The 22743-nt window shown below is 37.3% G+C and overlaps 1 protein-coding gene across 2 annotated transcripts in view; it reads left to right on the plus strand.

Moving 5' to 3' along the window:
- The window catches only part of SLC30A7 (solute carrier family 30 member 7), a 28028-nt gene extending 5987 nt beyond the window's left edge, over window positions 1–22041 (plus strand). Inside the window, exons 4-11 of one of the 2 annotated variants that reach the window (XM_085068207.1) lie at window positions 657–744; window positions 2415–2541; window positions 3496–3645; window positions 5198–5248; window positions 7181–7316; window positions 15013–15103; window positions 16046–16195; window positions 16998–22041. In XM_085068207.1, the coding sequence (XP_084924333.1) occupies window positions 657–744; window positions 2415–2541; window positions 3496–3645; window positions 5198–5248; window positions 7181–7316; window positions 15013–15103; window positions 16046–16195; window positions 16998–17045 (841 nt within the window). In that variant the 3' untranslated portion in view covers window positions 17046–22041. Of the gene's footprint in view, window positions 1–656; window positions 745–2414; window positions 2542–3495; window positions 3646–5197; window positions 5249–7180; window positions 7317–9995; window positions 12592–15012; window positions 15104–16045; window positions 16196–16997 lie in introns of those variants that run through there. The other variant, XM_085068208.1, reaches the window with a different exon arrangement.
- Window positions 22042–22743: the final 702 nt, after the last annotated feature.

The following is a 22743-nucleotide window of genomic DNA, read 5'->3' on the forward strand; positions in this document are numbered from 1 at the left end:
TTAGAGAGAATCGTACCATGAACTAATTGCAGTGAAAGCACGTTCTGTATTAATTACTGCTCTGCATTTAAACAGCTGGTGTTCCATTTATCAGAGAACAGCCACATTTTATTAAGTCTGATGTTTGCTACATTAAAATTACATATTATTCTAACCTGGCAGTTCATTATTGTCAAAATTTGATGTTTGAAATAATTAATTTCTACTTAAAACTTTTACTAAAAATCCACCTTCTAGAGGGGAAGCAAATTAATAAATGTCTGGTTGATATTAAACATAGCTTTACATCAGAAAACTTTGGTTACATTTGCATGCTTATCTTAGTTTGTTGCTTCCAAGTATATGTTTATACCAGACTTCAAGTAGACATGATCTTAAATGGAAAGATTTTGATATATTGAAAGATTTCCTTCATCTAGATCAGGGAATGGCTGATCTGGATCAGGTAGTTTCTGTCAAAATACAATGTGGTCAGTTTAATATACTCATCTGTAATTTATATGCCATCTTCTATTTAGCAAATACCTGTGTAATATAACTGTTTGAGAACTAGAAGATTGCACTCCAGTCTCTTTTAAAGTTCTACTTCTAACTTTCAGCATGTAAATGAAGAAGGTAATATCTGCTATTGCTTTTTGTTTGTTTGTTTCTTGCAGTTATGTTCGAGCAGAAGTACTTGCTGGTTTTGTAAACGGCTTATTCCTCATCTTTACAGCATTCTTCATTTTTTCTGAAGGTGTTGAGGTATGCTGTGAAATCAAATATGCTATTACATTCTATAATTAATATGGATAAATATTTCTATTTTTAATAGCAATAAATTACTGAAATTAATGAATTGGAAAATTAAATTATGTTAATAATTGATTAAAAATATGTGATTTGAACAGAGAATAGGGCTATTTCATGACACAGGAACCCAGCTTTTTCAGTGTACCTGTACTAGCTTGCTAAACAGTATATTCTGTTTATGTGTAAAGATTCTGTGAGGTCAGCCTGTCTTTTTTTCCAGCCAGTTGAGGATGTCTTAGAAAGATCTTTACTTCTCATTGTTAAAGAACAAACAAGGCCAGGAAAGAAATGCCCAAACTAGTCATTCACAGGAGAGAAGTTAGTCATAAGTAACCTTCTGTGAAGTTGGACTAGCTTGTTAAAGGAAGAGCCCTGTCCTCCAAATCTTGAAGTCCGATATAAATGACAAGTACTAATAGCTTAAACATTTACAAGGGCTCTTTTCATAAATTTGTTTACATGATGGCTCAGGTGATAATTTCAAGATTGAAATTTAGACATTAAGGCCAACATCAAGAATTAAGAGTAAAATTGATAACTATTTCTGATCAGCTTGCATTAATGCTTTTACTTTTTAATGAGAGCTACACTATAAATTTGTTTAGATGTCTAGCTCAGAACATGCTCTGTTGGGTTTTTTTAATTAGTAAAGAATTGGGAAGAGCTTTCAGGAACATTTTTCTACGTTGATAGGCCTGTAAATGCTTAAAAATCAGTTCAAGTGGGGCTGAAATCACCTAAATGCTTGGGGAAACTTCACTCCAAATGTAGAAACAGGAGCAAAACTTACTAGAAAAACTAAAAACTGAGACAAGGTCAAGGGTAGTGTTGAAACATAATTCTTTTCCTGCTGATCTGAGCTCCCATGCTCAGTATTCCCTTTGCTTGTGACGGTGACTCTTTTTCTCTCTGTTGATTTAAAATTTTCCATATGCTGAAAGTTTTTTATTATCTTGCTATTTATTGCCTGTACCTTTCATTCTTGTGGAGAGATGGTGAATGTTTTTCTCCTCTGTCAGTGGTAATTTACACTCATCAACACTTAGCTTCAGATGCAAATTGTATTATGTCTATAATGTATCACTGAGGGAAAAAAAAACCCCAGAGGGAATAGGGTAAAAAAGTTTTTTTAAAAAAATCAATCCAGATTTGACAATTTCTAAAAAACGTCATAATTTGTTCCAGCCTTCGTTTCATTCTCCTCATTGCCTCACTTTTCTAAGGAGAAAGGAAGAAATGTCATTTTAGATTTTTTGAAGCCTTGTAGGTGACTTAAGCAGTCTGCATACTGGAGATGAAACCTGAATGTTTTCAAATGGTGTTGAGTCACATCCCACAGCATAACTGAATCTTATGATAAAACAGAGCTAGACTTTCTGGATATTCTACTGTACTTTCACAGCTTTATTAATAGAATTTTATTTTCAGACAGTGAGAATTGGTCTATCATCCCAAAAACTGGAAGGCCTAAGCAATTTTTAATTATGTCTATATATATATGTTATGTATGAGAATGCTTCTGTATCTAAGTAACTTTTTGGTGCCTTTTAATAATGTAAAGAGATTGTAAAACTCTGTTTGCTTTTTGGTTTGTTTATTGTTTTTAAATTTTCTTTTTTTAGAGAGCACTCGAGCCTCCTGATGTGCATCATGAGAGACTTCTTCCTGTTTCTATACTGGGATTCATTGTAAATCTTATAGGAATATTTGTTTTTCAGCATGGAGGTCATGGGCATTCACATGGCTCTGGTAGGATGTAACTTTCAGTACTGTTTCCTTTCTTGGCAGCCTGTGTTCCATGGCCTTACTATCCCCCAGTGAGAGCCCCAGTATTACGTTTGATGTCTTGTTAATGACAATCCTAGCCAAATGTGTATGTGACCTCTTGCTATGTTGACTTCTGTGTTTTGTTACTAGCCCTAGTATGTCACTTCTATTAACTACTTCTCATGTTAATATCCATTAGCTAGAACACCTAGAAGTCCACAACCTCCTTTCTGGAGTGCATGGACTTTTCTGTACTGTATTGAAAGAGATTTGCAGAGTATCTCTTTGGACAAATTTAAGCTGGACTTAAGCAAGGTTGTGGCTGGAAAATTTAGAAAACAGTGTCTGAACCAAATTTTGAGCATGAGATTTATTCTGCTTCAGGTGCTTCTCAACTTAGTGTCTTTTGAATTGAAATGGAGAATTTATTTGCCTGAATATATGTGGTAAACGCTCTGGGTTTTTTTCTGCAAAGCCTGTAGATCTCTCTTTGAGCTTAACATGTAAACTGATATAGACTAGTGGAAGAAAATAGCCTTTGATCTTTAAGCAGAAATCTAGGCTTGAATTTTTAATCTGCAAATGACAGTCAATGTCTGGTTTCTTAAAACAACTATTTTTAATGTGCTTATATGTAATTAGGTGTACATTTTTCAAATTGTACTAAAAGTGTAGCACAACATGTCTCAGAAGTGGGAATTTATAAAAGCACTTGTCTTCTCAAATCTGGTATATTTTATGTGTGTGTATATATATCTAATGTGTCTGCACAGCAGAGCTGTAGATGACAGTTTGTGTTAAGTTTCTTAACTTATGTAAAGCCTTACCTTAAGATGACCTAAAAGATGAATAGGTTTTGAGTAGCTGAGAAACAAATATAAGTGTACTTTTAGTCACCATTGCAGTTCATACTCTGATGGTGATATTTGTTTATAGGGCATGAGCACAGCCATTCTCTGTTTAATGGTGGTCTGAGCCATGGGCACAGTCATGGAGATCATGGACACAGCCATGAACACAAACATTCCCATGGACACACTCATGGCCATGGCCATGGACACTCTCATGGTCAGGATTATTGTCATGGTAAGTACTGAGTTGACATCGTAGACCATCCTGACTCAGCCTAAATCTGCTATTAATAATTCACTGGAGAAAAAAAAAAAAAAAGAGTGTTCTGGCAGCCTGTTGTGATCATACATGGAAGTAGCTTCATTAAATGTCTGGTATGCTATGCTGCCACCATGTTTTGTGGCTCATTTTGCTTTTCACTTGCAGTAAGTTCAGTGTTAGTTTTTAAAGATTTTGCTTTACCTGTGGTTTTTGAATGTTCACTGCAATGTGTGTTGGCAAAGGATGCAATAGCTGTATGCTATGGCAATACAGTGAAATTAGTCATCAAGTGCCCTGCTTCAATTTTTTATTTAGAATCAATACACAGAGTTAAGCTGCTCTGCTAGGGTTCTCCATTTGAATAATTTTACAGCTCAAGATACTAGAAAAAATGAACCAACAAACTTTGGGTACTTATAGATAGTCCATTATACTTGGTTTGTGGTCTCAAATAAGATTTTCCCCATTTTGTGTAGTTGTAATCTGTTTTAAGACTGTTACGAAAAAGGTACTTGTTATGCTTGTTATGCTTAAATCTTTTCTATGAAGGCAAACAATCTGAGAAAGGAAAATAATACAAAATCTGATCAGTAGCCCTCACTGTGGGAGAAGAGGCTGTGTAGGTACCACCTATCTGAAACAATGCTAACAAAAGCCTTGTGGTAGTGCAGGGCTCTCAGTCCTTCCTGCCTAAGCCATAAACCTGAATCTGACGTGACTGAAAATGTGCACATTCAGAGCAGGGAATAGTGTGGGAACTGGCAGACAGGAGGTGACAAAGAGTATAAAAATATTTACTTGTCTCTTCCTTGCTATTCTTAGAAGATGGGTGTTTGTTTTGCAGTAGTTCTCCTGGAATTTGCTGGAAAGCAGGAGCTCCCTGCCACTACCTCTTCCTTGCTTTCCCTATGCCTTCCACCCCTGCAGACCAGTGAATGTAGCTGTCTTGTGCGATTCGATTTTCAAATCAGCTGTTGTGTAAATTATTGCATACCTTCACTAGAAGCATTTTGCTATCCTTCAACAAGTTTTTCTTAAAATATTTTTCAGATTAATGGTACAGAGGCATTAATCTGCTTGGATGAGAAGATTTTTTACTTACTTCTTCTTTCTCTAATTCTTGTCCTTGTTGTTTTACATTAGGTATAAATGCTTGCTTAAGTGAAGTATTGCTGGTTAGCAGATTTATTTGAACCTGCTCTTCTTGCTTGTTTTCATGGTTTGGGTTCTTGAGGGGTCCTTATTTTGCTATATACTAGCAAGGTCTTACCTCTCAGTTTGTTTTAATTAAAAACAAATGTAGATAATCTCTTTTTATATGTACGTATGTTGAAATCTATTGCGTAAAGCAATGTTCTATTTTAAAAAATGCATTTTAAAGACTTTAAATTTAATTGCTACATTAAAAACAACAGCTAGAGTAAAAGCTGGTGATTGTGAGCAGCCTGTTTGTTCAAGACATTTCCAAAAGGAAGAGTGTAACAGAAGGGCCACTAGGTTAATATGTCAATAACTGTCTTCACAGATGACCATTCTCTTGAAGTAATTGGTGGATCCAGCAAACAGATTTTACAAGGTATGATGCGAATAAGTATAATGGTTTATTGGTTTTATCACAGTCTGTCTGCCTGGGTCTGTCACACACCTGTTTTAGAGGATCCCTCTGGAAAAATGCCATGGTTTTCATAAAGGAGCCATTTAATGAAATCCCATTCCCCCTGTAAACAGCTCTGCTATACCCTGTGCATGACTAGGTGTTGAGATATTCACAGAAGTTTAAATGGAATGCAATGTCAACACAGTTTAAAAGAGACATCCCAAAAGCTGGGATTCGGCTTCTGTTACTGATGCTGAAAAATTAAGGAAAAACTAGGAAAGCGTGGTTAAAAGCAGATACCTAAGGAGCCTAATTGCAATATGTGTTCTGTAACATGGAAAGCAGTATGATTAAGATAGAATGCATTTTAAAAATGCAGGTTGATACAATCGTTAAAGAGTACCTGAGCTTAAAACGTGCATTTCATCAAGCTCCTGGAGCTGTTTTAGAGAAGATGGTAATGCCCTCTAAATTTCTTTAAGTAGTATTGGAGTACTTGATCTCCTGAGCATTAGTTATGGATAATTTAGATACTGTTTTTTAGCTTTGGTTGGCTGTTTTTTGGTTTTGTTTCGTTTTGTTTAAATGTTCAGAAGTTAAAAGGGAGACAATTATGAGATGTAGGAGGTAGTAATTATTTGGCATACCCAGTTGTACATAGGATTTTCTCTTCTTGGATGATTTTCTTGCTTGTTTGTAGTCCTTGAAAAGGAACATTTACAAGCTCTTCCAGAATTTACAGCACACCATATTATGTATATATATACTCAATACATCATTTGAAGATATTTGAAAATCAGTATTTTTGTGAAAGATTTTTAATTGAAACATATTAAAAAGACCTGATTTTACTTTAATTTTTCAATACTGAGGGAAGAGCTCCTCCAAGTAATGCCAAGTCCATCACTCACAAGACAATCATTCCCAAGCAATCACCTCCTACCAGCAGATCAGTACCTGGGGATGTCTCTGAGCAACAGATATTTGGGAAAGACAACACCCTGGTTTTATTGGTGAGCGTGATGTTGGATGGTATGGACTATCCCTCTGGTCTGTTTGGATCAGCTGTCCTGGCTATGTGCCCTCCCAGCATCTTGTTCATCCCAGCCTACTTGCTGTGGGGCAGTGAGAAACAGAAGCACTTGATGCAGGCTGCTCTGGAGAAACCCTGACTCTGTCCCAGCCAGACCCAGTACAAATGCAGACTTTGAGAAATTCCCAAAGAGCTGATTTATAGTTGTGTGTTGTTTTGACAAGAGGGGATTATCTGTGTGGAGAATTGCATTCAAAAAGCTGCTTCTGAATTACTTCCAGTCACTGCCAGCAGAGAGCTCCAAAGGCTAAATTTTGACTTAGCTGCAAAGTATGTGTTTGTACTTTAAGGCAGTTATTATCCTTCAGAGTAAGAGTAAAGTTTTTCACGTCTCCAGTATTGTTTAATTCTCAAAACTATTTGTTTTGGATTTCTTTGCCAAATAACTTATAGAAGGTGTTGTCAATTAAACATTAGCATGTGTCAGAGCTTTACTGAACTGTTTCTGTTAACAGTCTGTCCATCTTATGCAGTATTCACTACTGTAGGCATCAGGGAACATGAGCTTCTTTACTATAATATGGGTGGGTATTGAATGAAAAAAGCCCAGCTGCATCTGTTAATCACTGTTTAGGTTAATAGCCTTGCTATGAAATACCCATTACTGCTAAATGCAGAAAAGAACGTAAATTCTTCAGATGGTCCATATTCTACAAATATGTTAAATTTTTTGTGTGACTCCAAATTGACCACAAATTTAAGAATTATGGATCACATTATCTAGTTCTTGAAACTCCTTTCTGTAAAACATGTGAAACGACATGCCCCATTAACTTTAAGAACAGCAAGTTGTAATGGTTTCCCTTAATCTCTTACAGGTGTATTTCTGCACATTGTGGCAGACACGCTGGGAAGTATTGGTGTAATCATATCTGCCTTACTGATGCAGAACTATGGTCTAATGATAGCAGATCCTATTTGTTCAATGCTGATAGCACTACTTATAGGTGTAAGGTAAGTGTTGCTGTCACTGGTATTTGGTAGTATTTTTGATGCTAGTTACAGTGGAAATTACAGCTCAGAAGAAAAAGGTTTTTTGTTATGCTAATGACTTGCAACATTTGCTTTTCTTCCAAGAGTGGTATGTTACCCCTGTTCTGTACAGCCATTCTGGTGAGCTCTTACATGGGCTGTCTTTCCCTTTTCTGCAACTAAAACTTTCACTCTTAAATCTGCATATTTTGTCCCTCTTTGCGTAACACTCCAAAAATGTCTTTCCGGTTCAAACTGTAGAAAGCTTCATCTCTGTATTTAGTACATGCTTATATAAACCAATGTACTCCAGTAAATGGAGCAGAATGGTTTCAGGGCAGCAGAGTTGAGACTGCTGGCACAGGATGTGCCCTTGTCCTTGACAAATCAAGGCTGGTAGGTTTTAATTTTGTATTCTTATCTTACAAGGACTGTTTTTTCCTTTGTATTTGTACTCTGAGACATCTTTATTCCTGTTAAAATCTGATGGAAATGCTTCAAGTACTTCTGGACTTTCACAGTTGTTGCTTACCAAGATCACTGTAAATGTGAAGCTATGTGGGTTAGACTGGACAAGCAAATATTTCATTCAATGATGTTATGAGGCTTTTTTGGCAGCAGTTTCAATGGTGGCATAGGGCAGCATGCCACAACTCCAGTTACAACCTAATAACTGAGCACCTTTGTTCAGCAGTGGTCAGTGTCACCTGATGAACTGCAGCTACTTGTGCTTATACCATGTATGGCATGTTTATAACATGTGCATGGCAGCATCCACAGGATTATTGATGTGAATCTCCCTGTTTGTCAAAGTAGGGCAGCAGGCTGCAGACACAACACCCACAGAAATCTGTGTGCTAGAGATCGCTATTAAATATCACTTTAATAGAAAGTTTTAAGATTTTGACTTAAACGTTCTGTGATTTCATAAACAACAAAACTATTGCAAACTACTTCTATTACTGAAATCTCAAAAAATGGAAAAGAAAATGTGCTGCAGATTTCCAAGGGGGAAGAAACTGTTGCTAAGGTAAAGGTAGTAGCTGAGTAAAACTCAAGTTTCCATGCACTTTGTATTTTAAGTGTCTAGTTTCATGTACAGCAGAAAATACCACATGAATGTCAATTCAGTTTTTTCTTTCATTCATACAGTAGTTGAAATAACACTGAATTCCACAACAGGGGTGTCATAATAATGCTGTTTGTAGATTTTCCAACACAGAAAGAAGGAACATTTGAGACCCATGTTCTGTGCTGAAAATGCTGGAGAAGTTTGCTGTTTGATGTGTCTTTTGATCTGATGTCAGACTTCAGCCTATAATGTTATTTTGTTGGTCCACAGTGCTATAGATGATCAGTAGAATAATTCTGCTATCAGTGCAGTCAGCTGCATCGCAGCTGATAGAAGCAAGCCTGCATTTCTTGCAGACTGACACATCCTGGCACATCAGTGGAGCAAACACTAATTGCAGGGTTGGGTGGTTTTGTGTTGGTGTTTTGTTTGTTTTCTAAGCAGTCCAACAGACTTAACTACTGATAGTTTTGCTTGAAATACACGTTAAGATCATAAATAAGATGGCAGTTTCAGATGGATATTGTTTGAGAACTTGAGTCCCTTTATGTGGTATTTGACTTTAGTAATCTTCATTTACGCTTCTGGACATAAAACCACTGTTAATTTTGCCTTATTCTTCACTTTGCTGTGTTTGAAGTGTTCTTTAAGAATTAGAGCAAAATATTTTTCAGATTTTCCCATAAGATGATCTTCTGTAACAGTAATATGGGAGCTCAGGTGATGCTTGCCAGGATATATAAGAGTTTTGTACTTAATCTTTTTAAGTCACCTAAATCTAACCTAGAGAAAAAATTACTGAAGTTCTGTGATATTTAAATTTGAGGGGAATAACATTGCAAAAATACTTTAAACTGGTAATGGCAAGAACTGTGTCTAGTTCGGGGTGCAGAGGAGTATTTGGGTTTTGCATTTTGTTTGGGTTTTATTTTAATGTCTGCTCATGGGATACCTGTGGGTTTGAAGAGGGAAGGACTGGTATGTTCAATTTCTAGGAATTCCTATCCACTTCTGTGGGGCCTATTTGAAACCTCGATACATAATTTTAGGGGAAAATTTGGCTTTAGATTAAATAATTGTCTGCTGTTTCAAATTAATATTTGTCAATTTTGTTTTTCTCCCATTTACTATTTAAACCAGCTTTGGTGAGGCAAAGTGGAGTAAGAGTATGTGTGTGCCCCAACAAGCAGATCCCATTGATGTGTGGGGGTCATGTTTCATTTAAAAGTCAGGATCTGTTCTATAATCAGGATCTTTGTGGCTGTAATAAAAGAAGCATAGTTTTGAGCCAGAGATGCAAAAGCCAGTTTGATAAAGTCGTTCAAAAGTTTTAATGGTGTTTGGGGACTTTGCCCTAGTTGGAGCTGTATCCTCCTAGTTGTTGCTTAATGGTCTAAGTTTGACTTAGAGTGTCTGCAGGGTATGAGTAGGGGGTGGGTTAGATCCAGGACTCCTGTTTTCCTGTTGTTTTGTTAGGATTTTTTGTTGGTGTGGGTTTTTTTTTTTTTAGTTTGTTTTAGTTTGGTTTTATTTGTGGTTTTGTTTTTGTTTTTTAATCTGTGTTCTTTCTATGATACTTTTGTATACAGAGAAGGAATAAAGGCAGAACAGAAATACTTATCCCCTTTTGTGGAATTATGTCTGATGAACCAGTAGAATATCAAAGCTATTGCATGAGAGTGCAGAGGGAAATCATAGCTGTTAATCCAGGATTGCTTGTGTCTACATGAGATAAGTGTTCATTCATTTCATATTGAGTGTTTGCCTGCTTCAGTGTTGGGCAGCACTCTGGGTTATTCCAGCCTTGCCTGCTCCGATTAGTGTGTCTTCTCTGGTTCCTGAAATGATGGCCACGCTTGCCAAAGAATTCACAGAAATACCTGTATCAAATTACTGAAAAACATACTGGTGCAGTATAAAGCTGTACAGACTCCACTTTGTAACATATTTTGTCTGGTGCAGGTGCAGAAGGGTTAAGCAGTGCTTCAGAGAAGTCAAGCAGCACTTTTAAATCAAATGGTTGAGCCTTCTTGTAGACAACATCTCTAATCAGTGCAAATTGTCAGTTGCTGACACAGTTGCTCTGTTGCTCCTGTGATCCTTTGCTAAAGCTGCTCTAGGGTGACATTCTCAGCCTGACTCCTCATGAGTTAGCACAGAGCATTCTGACTGCGCAGTGAAAATCCACTGTGGGATTTGAATTTTCCTGGATGCAGCCACTAATATTGAATGACTCTTTCTTCTATTACTCTCTGTACTATCTCATGCAAGTAAAGCATACATAGGACATGCTTAGAATAGACAAGTCTGTCTTGCCAGCATTTTTTAATCTTTTTTTAAACAAAGGCTTGACTATTTCATAGTAATTCAGGCTGACACTCTTCAAGTTTTTTCCAAGGTGTTTTCTGCATAATATGTGCCTGAAACAACAGTTTCTCAAGTCTCTAAACTGTTTTTAATATTTAAAACGAAATATTCATTTAGTTCTTAACCTTAGCACTCTAAGCCTTATTCTGAAATGTTGAAGCAATTTTAGTATTTCAGTCAGCTATATGAAACTAGTCACCACACAAAAGCCACAACTCTAGCATAAAGCAAGTTTGTCCAAAACCACTATTAGACCCACATGTTTCTAGAAAGGCACAGTAGACTAAATCTGATACCAGATTGCACAGAGTATGCAGACTGCATATTAAGTGGTCAAAGAAATCAGGCAATTTACTTCAGTCATTTACTGAAGTTGTTTCCATGGGTTACATAATTTTTTGCATAAAATCTAGAGCTGCTAGAACATGATATAATATGAAAGAGCTTTGGGGGAGGGTATGCCAGTAACATTTGGGGATGCCTTTCATGTTTGGGGCATAACAGTATAAAAAAATTACTTTTTTAAAAAGAAAGTGCTGCATTCGCTTTAAGATTAAGAAGGAATTTGCTATAGCAAAACTCTTCCAAACTAGCATGCTTGTTGTTGGCATTATTTTAAGCCATTACTGCTAAATGTCAAGCACTACCTTTATTTACAGGGTAATGCCAGTCTTGTTGGAGAACCAAGGTACTACCTTGTTATGAGATCAAAGAATTCAAAATCAGTAAAGCAAATGTTAAACCTGTGGTCGTTCTATTGAGCAAAGCTTGCAGTCTGATTAAAATTGCCATTGCCTAATCAAAAAAATTTATTAAAGTTCTGAAATAGACCAACAGTCTTCACACTGCAGATATTGATGGTGGCTGGGAAAAAACTCAGAATTTGGGAATCTGGCTGTAGATTTTGATCTGTGGTATTTGAAGAACCATAGCTGGTCTTGATCCTTATCAATGTTTGTTTACCTTCCACAAAATCTGTCACAAATATCCTCTATTTTCTGTAGTGCTGAGAGCACTGAATGAGTTTCCTGCTGCACTCTGAGTGCAATGACAGTGTTGTAAAGGGTTCTTTATCTGGACTTGTTCTCAGCTTTGGACTCCAAGATCATGATGATGCCAGGGTCTTGCTAGCTATGCCTACAAAAACAGTGGCATAAACTGGAATTGGGTATGAGTACTATCTGAATGTGATGCAGGTGAATTAAGAGTTTGATGCTTTCACTCTTAATTTTTAATCAATCCATGTGTAGTGCTGGCAGGGCTGGATTTAGCAGATTCATGTCAAGAATTCACCTTTCACTTCTGTAAAAGTGTATGTGCAAATGTTATGTGCTGTAACATTAACTGCCTTTGCTTTTCTGGCTTTCATAGAGGATGTGTTTTTATCCCAAATCTTGCTGTGGGTTAGTGCCTCTTTCAAATTTTATTGTCCTGTAAAAGAGTGTGATATTTTACATTTTAGGCTTGGTAATCAGAAAGCAATGGCACTGTGTCCACTTTAATAGCAAAGCTTACTGACTGCTTATGCATGAGAAAGCTTTCCACTTGGTGAGAATTCAGCATTATTTGTTTTCCTCAGTAATCTTATAAATTAAAACAAACAAGGGGGAAAGCACCAGTGTAATAGTTGCTATGGAGGCAGCCACATGGGTTTTTTTCACTAATGACTGAGCCAAAAAAAAGAGAAAGCTTGGTCAAAATCTCTAACCATGTTTTCAGCCTGTGTGGTTTTGTCATCTTCCCTAACGTTTTCTTCAGTCATATGAGATGGAACTGATATTCCTAGTGATTAAGTAATACTGGTTTTAGTTAATGTTTGAGAAAAGAGCATATTTTGTGGAGTTTTCGGTTTTAAATTAAAGGTTTTGTACGTCAGTAGTATGCATGAAACAATGGAAAACATCAGGCATCATAAAACTGGATTCTGTTGTTTGCTGTGTTAGCTTAGCTTACAGTAAGACTACCATGTAAGTTAGTTTCCCTTTGGATGCAGAGGGGCATCCATGGCCGCCTTTGCTCTGAACAGCATTTGTGAGGGTCTGTCATGTCACTGCAGCTGTCTTCTGGCCTTTTCAGCTTTGCAAAATGTCAAATTTGTATCTGAGCACTTGAGGAAGAAGGAGTGACCTGGGGTATGCTTCACCTTTCACCAAGCCACATCCTGATTTACCACTATACTTTGGACTCTTAAGTTGTTGTTTCATAGCCTGTCTGTTCAAATCTACTTGACAATGAATTTCTCTTCCATCAGATAATGTACATCATTTTTATTAAATCATGTAAATAATTTGTGCGAATTAGACATTTTTGTCAAGCTTTCTTTCATGGCTTTTCTCACTCTTAGTGGTATGTTTCAATAAAAGGCAGACTATTACATTCTCTATTCCTTTAGTTGTTTCCCTGGGAAAAAAGTGCACAGCCTGTATGTGTGTGGTTTTTAAAACCTTTGGATGCATATGTTAGAGAGGCCTTGTTAAATTTATGGGAATGGAGTCTGTTCAAAATGCTTGCATTCAGTTTGCATCCTGAAATTGTGTATTGGTCTGTCAAGGTTTTTATTAAGTAGCAAACCTGCATTTTAAATAAGGAGTTAAACTGAAATCAATTCATCAGTGGAGTGTGTTGGCAGCTCCAGCTCCCTTTGATGTAATGCTTGTGACATGGACATTATTTAGTGAGATGGGTCCATTAATAAGAGAACCTTTTTTCCCTAAACTTCTGTAATCCACTGTAGAATGTGACACTCCAATTAAGCTTCCTTTAGACAGATTGACAGTTATTGCATTGCTAACTGTTTGTCTTGGTGACAGGTCTAGTTTAGGCAACTCCTGCTTGCCCCTAATTGCTTCTTCCTATTTCTGAACCGATGCCTTGGTGGCACTGCAAACGTGGGAGGCCATGTGCTAGAGAGCACCAGGCAGTGAATTTGGCTGGAACAACCATTGTGCCTGCAAGAAGACTTAATTTTCGGGTGGTGGTTTTTCTTGGGGTTCATTAGACAAGAGTTACACAGCTGAGGTTTAGCCAAGGAGTGAGCTGAGCAGTGCATCAGCCAGCACTGCTTCCATGTTCAAATGGAAACACCTTTTTGAAAATGATTAGATCATTTGTTCACATCTGCAAATACACAGCTGCTCTGTGCCATGCATTCCACATCACTTCATGAGATTTTACACAGAGGTTCTGTGGTGTCCTTTAACAACTGGTCCAGTTAATCTCTTACAAATGTTTTAGGTGTGCTTTTAATCCCATAACTCCATGTACTGCAGCTGTGATGCCAGTGCTGAACTCTGAAATAAAGCTTACAATTTCTGAAATATATGTTCACTTTTGGTCCAGAGTATTAGGTGACTTGCATGCTCTTGAAATTAAATTGCAATTTAAGCTTCAGTGGTGGGCTACAGATATTTGTCATCCACTTGAAAATTTTAGAATGCTTTACTGAGCTAGACATGAAGCACTACTCCTAAACAAAAAACTCAAAAACCATGTTGAATACTTAATAAGAGTATAACCTTTTAGTGGTAGCTTCAGGGTATAGGCTTACTGATCTCCTGATTTTATTAAAAAGGAAAAAAAAGAAATAATAATAAAAAAGGGTATTAAATGTCTTCTTAGTTTGCTGATTAAACAAGACCATTTGGCTAGGAGGGAACCTCTGATTGCTTCCAAATGTTTAACCCTTGAGCTTGGATGAGACCCTACACTTAGTTCACTTCAAGAATATGCCAAGTTGTGTTTCTGACAAAATAACTCTGTTATAGCTGGATTGTTCCACACTAATTTTGTTTCATGATTGCCCCATTATTATCTTAGTTCATAAGAAAAATATGCCTTAAACCAAACACAAAAGCAAACTCCATTTCAGCTGAGTATTTTTATGGTTTTTTGTGAAGGATTTGCCATTGAAGTTGGTTTTTAGCTATACAGCTCTTCTGTTGTGTTGACTTCCAAGACACCAAGAGATTTCATCTCAAATCCTGTGATTAAACCATTAATCTTTTGTGACTGGCCACTAGTTGACTCTGTGGAAACTGTGGGGGAGAAATAATCTTGCCTTTGATAGGACATCATAGCAATTTTGTCAATCCCTTTATTTTCTATACTGGGCTTTCATGGCAACTTTCTCAGCTTCTGGTGGAAGAGCTAAAGAAAAATTTCTCAGCATTAAGGAATCTTAGTTTGCTCCTTGCACCTTTTGAAAATGAAATAATAGTTAATTCCCTTTTTTCTTTCTAGTATTGTTCCACTTTTAAAAGAATCCATTGGGATTTTGATGCAGCGAACTCCTCCTTCCCTGGAAAATGCCCTGCCTCAGTGCTACCAGAGGGTGAGCTCTTAAGCTGTTTTTGCTCTGACTGATCAAGCTGCTGACTGACTGAGCCTCAGCTGTGTGCATGAGGATATTTTATGATGTTTTTCCAGTAATCCCTATCAAAGGTACCTTAGAATACACAAATGGAGGCAGCAGTTGAATTAATATTTTCCCAAAGTCCTCAATTGTATGTAGCTTCACCGCAGTTTGTGTTTTAAAAATTTGCTATGTTAGTTATGAAAAATTGATCCTGAAGCTTTTCCTCCCTAAGTACTTAGTGCTTATACGTAACATTGGAAGTGTATTTATAAGAATACATAGATTACTCTGGATTTGACCTGTTCTCCTGCTTAACTCTTCTATTAGTATGCCATGACCTGAACACTGAAGTGCCTTTGCAAAGTTAATACAAAGCACTTTGAAGGAGTGCTGCCTTTCCTCGGGAGTTACAGGTTGTAATCATCACATGGATGGTTTGCTACAAGTGGAAAAAGGAAAAAAGAAAGGGATTTGCAGGACAAATCTGAGCCCTCACAAAAGTATAAATTATATACAAATATATTTCTGTTACAGTTAGAATCTCACAAATTGTTTTATGGCAAAATTTCCACATTTGCAAAAAGGGCAGTTTTAATTAGATGCCATCTCAAAGCCGATAACTGCAGCTTTTCTCTCTCAAACACCTATATTTTCAGAAATGGTTGCAGTAAAATATATGTAGAATGTAAATGGAGCAGGGTACAAAATCATGACATGCACACAAAACACATACAGGTTCATCTTCCTTAAAATAACTGAGATAGTATAAGAAATTTTGGTAAAAGATCACAAATTGCCCAGTGAACTAGAAGTAAAAGAATGCATTGGCTCTTATAATATTTTCTGTTAAAAAAAAAAAACATAGTATAGACTAGTATTTTCTGAAATACACTTTCTAAAATTTGCCTCTATTTTTAGGTGCAGCAGTTGCAAGGAGTTTACAGTTTACATGATCCACATTTCTGGACCCTCTGTACTGATGTTTACATAGGGACTTTGAAGTTATTAGTAGCTCCTGATGCTGATGGAAGGTGGATTCTAAGCCAGACTCACAATATTTTTACTCAGGTATGTCTTATCAATTGAAAACACACCTCAAAGTGTAAGTTGCCTGTCATATGACGTGACATTTTAATTCTTATCAAGAAAGATTAAATGTTTTTGGATTTGGTATCTGTTTTGAAAAGCTTCTCTGCTCCAGCTATATAGAACAATTTCAAAATACTCGGTTGTGTGGATGGAATTACTGTAGCTCTCTACATTAGTTTATGATGCCACTTTATGAAAATAACAGATGTAATTGTCTTGGGTGTGTCAGATTGGGTTGATCTATATTGACCTGTGAGGAACTAAGAAGAAAGATGAGGCTTCTCTTGGGACAGGGTTTCTCACCACTGACTGGACCTACTCAGGCTTTTCACTGCAGCTTGCACATGTGATGGCTTTGTGGATAAAATCATAATGTAGAACTGGTTTGAACCACAAGTCCCACGTTACGCTCTTGTGCCTAGCTCCATTTTAAACTGACAGCTCTTCAAGCAGCTTGCCTTTCAGGAAGTTAAACTGGCACAAAAGAAAGTAAGAATTGCTTTTGTGCAGCTTCACGTGAGGCAGTTACTTCGGGTGACTCAGAAGAGGTAATGTGGCAAAGCTAATGTTAGTACATCACTGTGTGTGTGCAGTTGACTGTGTGAAGAACTCCTTACTTACATGATGCTCTCAGAGTGATGTGCTAAGTGTGGGAGATGAATTGCGTAAAAATTGAACATTGAGGTTTTTTGGTAGGTCACTTGATGATGTGGGCTGATGTTCAGGACAGGAAACTGCTTTGGCTTTATAGCATTTGTAACCCTCCTCCCCTTCTCCATAGGCGGGAGTAAGGCAGCTTTACATACAGATTGATGTTGCAGCCATGTAGTGAAGTTCTGGAATGGTGCTGTTGGACCAAAGTTTTCAGTACTGTACTGGTGTGACAACACTGCTTGAGACAGAGCCTGCCTCCACCATGTCTGCAATCGACTGAATAGATTTCTGCCCTCGGGCTATGGATGGAGTTCACTTCTAAGGAGTAAATATTGAATGAATGTTATAGACTTTGGGTCTTGTTTTTTTTGGGGCCTCTAAACTTGTAAGTTTTTGAGGGTTTTTTTACTTAATAAGATTGTGGTACTGGAAACCCTGTCATGTCTTCAGTGAAGCTGCTGAAACCACTGCTCATTCCCATAAAACCAGTGTTACCGACAATTGGAAACTTGTTTTGTAGACAATGTCACAATGGCTGACATGCTTCAATATAATTGTATGTTTGTACAATTGTTTGTACTTTGCAAACTTAATGAACCAAACCATATTGGGTTTTCAAAGTGCCTTTTTTATCAGGAGAGCTATTTGCCAGCATAAATATGGAGCATCAAAGGGTTTTATTACTTTTACAAATAATCTTGTATGCAGTCTGATTATTTACTAGTGATGTATGCGGGGGGGTTGTGTACTTGCGTAACAGTAGATGTTAGACATCCATTACATTTGCATCACACCAGACAGAAAAGTTCTAAATGTAAAAGACAAAGCTGTTGTGAAGAGAATTGTTTCAAGAAGGAAAAAAGCTGGATATTTTGTTGCACGTCTTGTGAAAATTATTTTAGTCAAAATATTAGATTTAACTCTAATTCTTAGTCTCTTCATACTGTTGGGAGTAATGAGACATTACATGATGCTGCTCATGTTCGGTCATTTAACAATGGGCAGTTGAAGGAAGATGCTGGTGATGAAAGCAATGCTTGAAGTTTTTTATTTTCCAAATTATGTGGTGGAAAAAATGAAATCCTGAAATTGTGAAAGCTTAAGTCTCCTTGATTTTAATGGGTTGTAATAATTTTTATTAAAGTGATCAAATTTTGCCTTTCCAAATACAGAAAAAAGTTCTTTCTGGTGGTTATACCTGAAATGGAAATAAGGACCGTGTTTCATGCTGTTTAAGCTTATGCTTTTCCCAGGTTGACTAATCTTACATCTTTGAGTATTTTACTGTAGCCTCGTATGTTTTCATAGGGGAGAAAGTTCTCAGTGCAGTAAAGGTTGTTAGATTGTCTTTTTTTCCAGAAACATTAGCCTGTCATATTTTTTCTAGTATTTGTAATCATTTTACTCAGATATCCAAGTGTTGTTTTCAGAAGCAATCCGCTATGCTTGCTATTACAGATTATAGGTTCACTATGCTGTAGTAGTTTACTTAGCAATGGAAGACTTTTTAAGAGGACATTTTAAAAACAGAACATGGTGGAGTAAAAAACAAGACAGGCATTTTCTGAGAAATCATAGATGCCACTGATTGGTACAGATTTTATGTTTATTTGGGTACCTGTTATTGGTAATACTAAAATCAAGGCCCTCTGAAGCTTACAATGCCTGTGTAGTAAGTGCTAGGCACTATGAAATTACTGAAGATAGATCTGCAGAAATGGTTTGTTTGTCACTGATATCATTGAATTCGTAACAGATATAAAAAGTTTCGTGCATTCATTCTGTTGTGTCTATATAGCACCTGATTTATTTTTATGTGAAAACGCAACACTTGCCAAATTTGATAAGTGGTTCCTGAATTTTCCAGCTGAGATACTGAAACATGAATGTTGATTTTGTACAAATCTTGGGGCGTATTCTTGTACTTGGAACTGGGTGCAAAAAAAACAAGGCGATACAAAGCCACCTATAATATTGGTTTTAATCTCTGCAGTCTCTTCCACTCTCCAGATCCTTCCATTGCTGATTTCCAATCCTGCTTGCTTTCCCTGGGGATGTCAGTGCAGAGTGCCCTCCCAGCTGGCTGCATGTTCCACATCTCTCTTTCCTGGCCTTCTGCCTGGCACTCGGTCAGGCTTTCTCCCTGTCCCACCTTGCAGATGCTCTACCAGGCCTGGAGTTCCTGACTGGAAGATAGGATCTGGAGGTTACACAGCACAGGGTGGGGTACAAGACTGTGGAGCAGATTTGAGCACTGCAGTTTAAGATACCATGTGCAGGTATGTTCACAGACAAGGTGATTAAAATCTGGTTGTGATTATAGGGTGGAGGTACTGTTTTGGAGTGTTGCATATAGACTGCTGCTTGCTGGCTGCCAGCAGGGCTTCCTCATTTTTTAATAGTTACTAGCACTGCTATTTGAGGCTGGAGAAGATCAACTGATATCACTTTAAAGGCAAGCCCCAGACAGATCCATTGCAATTATGTCATGATCCAAGAGGAGGCTCTGGTTTAAGTCATCTTTATTACCAGCATGTTTCAGGACTGACTATTCCAGGACTTGTTGAAATACTGTAGTACTGTCCAAGTTGCTGAGCTTGGCCACTATTGTAGTTTCTTGATGAAAAGACAGCGGCTACTGTTTGTTTCCAACTGATAATCTGGCTGAGTGGCAGTTTGTTTGGTGGTGGTGATGGTATTCTTTTAAATGTACATCTACAAACTTATTTTAATATGGCAATGGAGTGAAAAAGCCTATAATCCTGTTATAATTATGCAATGATTTTAATAACTTTTGATAAATTTTTTGCTTATTATAATTTAGCAGATTGTTGGAAGCATATGTAGAACTCTGAATTTTCTAGCCAAGCAAGATAGCACTTCATTATTTTTAAACTTTTATAGTACAAAGTGTACCATTTGTTTCTCAAATATGATTGGGGATAGTGTAGGGAAGTCAGATTCAAAATAAATTTTAAGCCTTTTTAGGCTTTCTGGAAAAGGATAAGCATCACAAAATTCTAAAAAAGACAAGTGTATGACATGTTCAGTCAGTAACTGCAGTCACATCTAGTATGTCAGTAAACAAGGGACATTGATTTTTTTTCACCTACTAATGGGATACTTCTTCAGGTTTTAGGAGAGTACAAACCATGCAATTGAAAGCACAGCTTTCCTTACCCTGAGAGCCAAAGCCACCATTATTTGTGTTTTGCTAATTACTTAACACTTGGCTGCTTATGTAACACATTGCTACTGACACTTTATTGGAAATGTAAGGCATGATTTAAACAAAGACTTGTGTGAATGACTTGACATCCACAGACAGATGAATGTCTGCAGATCATGTGCTAAAACTCAGCTTCCTGGTATCCACTACTGAATTTTGAATCAAGTTTTCAGAGTATGGTTTTCTCACGTTTTTGTGTAGCTGATGCTTACTGTTGGGTTACTGGTCTGTCTTTGTGGGTTGTTTTTTTTTCTTCTGTGACTGAAACCAGTAACTTAAAACCCTATTGTTCCAAAAACCAAGCCTGCAAACTGCATGCTTTTTACCACACCTACAGCAAAATAAGAAGATAAAACAAATGTTACAGAGTGTGTTAAAAAGCCTCAGTGTTTTTTGTGCTAAACAACAGTGGAAGAAAACTCCTCTAATGATATGCACAGTAAAGAGTGGTCCTTTATAGGTTGATCTGGTAAGTCTACAGCTCTGGATAGACTGGTTCCTTACATCAGAAGGGCCCCTATAGACAGCTCAGTTACTGGTGTGATTTGCTAAGCTAAGGCAAAAAGTAAATAAATGACTCTGCTTTTTATGTAATAATGCTTACTAAAGCTAAAGTATAGTTGCATCATTAGTAAAAGCTGCTGACACTATTTTTACAGAAAAATTGAAGCTGCTACCACTAATCAAATGGACCTTAGTGACTCAACATTCTTAATTTACTTTTTTAAGAAGTAAAGCTGGGGTTAAAGGTGAAGGAAAGTTAACGGTTTCTCTTTGTAACTGTTGTAAGTGAACCTGTGTTAGGAATGTAAACAAGATAGCAGAGGGGAGAAGCTGCTGCTGAACTGCAGTTTTCCCCTGTTTGCACGCAGTGTGCAAACAAATTGTAAAGTCCATGGCTTTTCTTTCACAGTGCAGATTTCAGCTGCAGTTGCACAGTGCAGATTTTCAGTTGTGTGCTTCTATAAAATACAAACCCTTATCCTTCTTCATGAAACAAGGTCTTTAAATACCAGTTCAGAGCAACAATTTTAATTAATAATTAAACCTTGCCTGGTTTTCTCCAGCAGCCATCAGACTGCCACTTGCCATGATTCTTGATATCCTTCCCCTTTAAGCAGGATTTTTATGGTTTGCTTTTTTTTTAATAATCTCTCTGATCCTTAATCCTGACTCAGTAGTTAATTCCTCCTTTACACTTCTCTGAAAATCTCTGTCTGGAGCTTGCTGGGGTTCTCTTTTGGATTTGTCCCCCGTTCAGGCTTTGTTGCAATGCCCATCCCCGTAGGGACTTCCTTGGCCAGACACTGCTATAATGTGAAGAGATGCCAGCCATGCTGTGCCTGGCATGTGCAGACTGTGTCTTGCTGTGTGCAAATACTGCTCAATCTACTTGTCTGTTTCAGTGAGCCACAAAAGGTTCCTGCCTATGTGGTAATTTGGCGGAAATAATGTGTAAAGGGAGCTGGGTATTTCACTTCCCATGTGCATTGGAGCCTCTCACATGTATGCTGGGATCTTGTACAAGAGTTAAATGAATCACTACAGTATTTTGGCTGAAATGTGAAATAATGTGAATGAAGCAATTGCCAAAATCGTTCCTGGTAGCATACAGCATATTGCTTGCCTTTACCTTTAAATTACAGGAATTGCTCTTAGCAGTGAGCTTCAGTTGAATAGCAAATTGTGTCAAAGTACCTGTGAAGGAATCTTAATGGTAACACAAGGCAGCTTGCTCAAATTCTGAAGACTCTGTATGATTTTGTTCTGGAATGCTAATGTTAGTAGCTTAGCCACGGCTTGTCCCAAGTGCAATATTAAGAAATTTTTTATGTAATCTTTTCTACTTGAATACAGTCTATATAAAATGTTAAATATCCTATATTGCTGAAAAGATATGGGATCAAATTTCTTTCCAATAAATCTTCAGTTTTAAAAAAAATGCATACAGGTCTGCTTTGTTCTCATCATGCTGTGAAGAACAGTTGGAATAGCAACCACCATCATCTACTAGCTGATTTTAAAGAGAATTCTTGCAGTCTGTTTGCTGAGACTTGGCTTGAGGTTAATTGTGGTTGCTGCAGCTGAGTCCAGCCCTTCATAAATGCTAGCATTAACATATGAAGAAATCCAATTCTATTTTAAGTTGCAGTCTTCTGAAATGAGAAATTCTGTGCAGCTTCTCCCTCTGTTTCACCAGCTGTCCAAAGGGAAAGTTCTTGGTTTTCTTTGGTTTAGAGCATTCTAACCTGTCTATTTAGTCTCCCAAGCCAAAGATGGACACAGACCTAAGAGGTTTTGCACACTAATGTTTTCTATTGCTATGAGAATACCTAAGCTTCTGGAAAGTTGAAAAGCAAAATGCACTACTACTGCACTTACAACAATGTATGGAATAGATTTGGTTAATGCACTACTGCAAGTGATGCCACACAGATACCTGGTACACTTCTTATCCCAGTCAGTAGCCCAAGACTGACGTGGATGTGAATGACCTGCATCAAAGGTTTAAAAGTTTCTGGAGGTGTCTGCATGGTAGCAGCTGATACCAGCAGGTGCCGTTTGCAGCCTCAGGTAACAGCAGGTCCATGTTCCTGCACTATTGTCTTTTGAAGCAATGGAGTATAGCTGCAGTTAGACAAGT

The sequence above is a fragment of the Lichenostomus cassidix genome, chromosome 8 (assembly GCF_008360975.1).
Source record: "Lichenostomus cassidix isolate B80296 chromosome 8, HeHo_3.0, whole genome shotgun sequence".
Lineage (NCBI taxonomy): Eukaryota > Metazoa > Chordata > Aves > Passeriformes > Meliphagidae > Lichenostomus > Lichenostomus cassidix.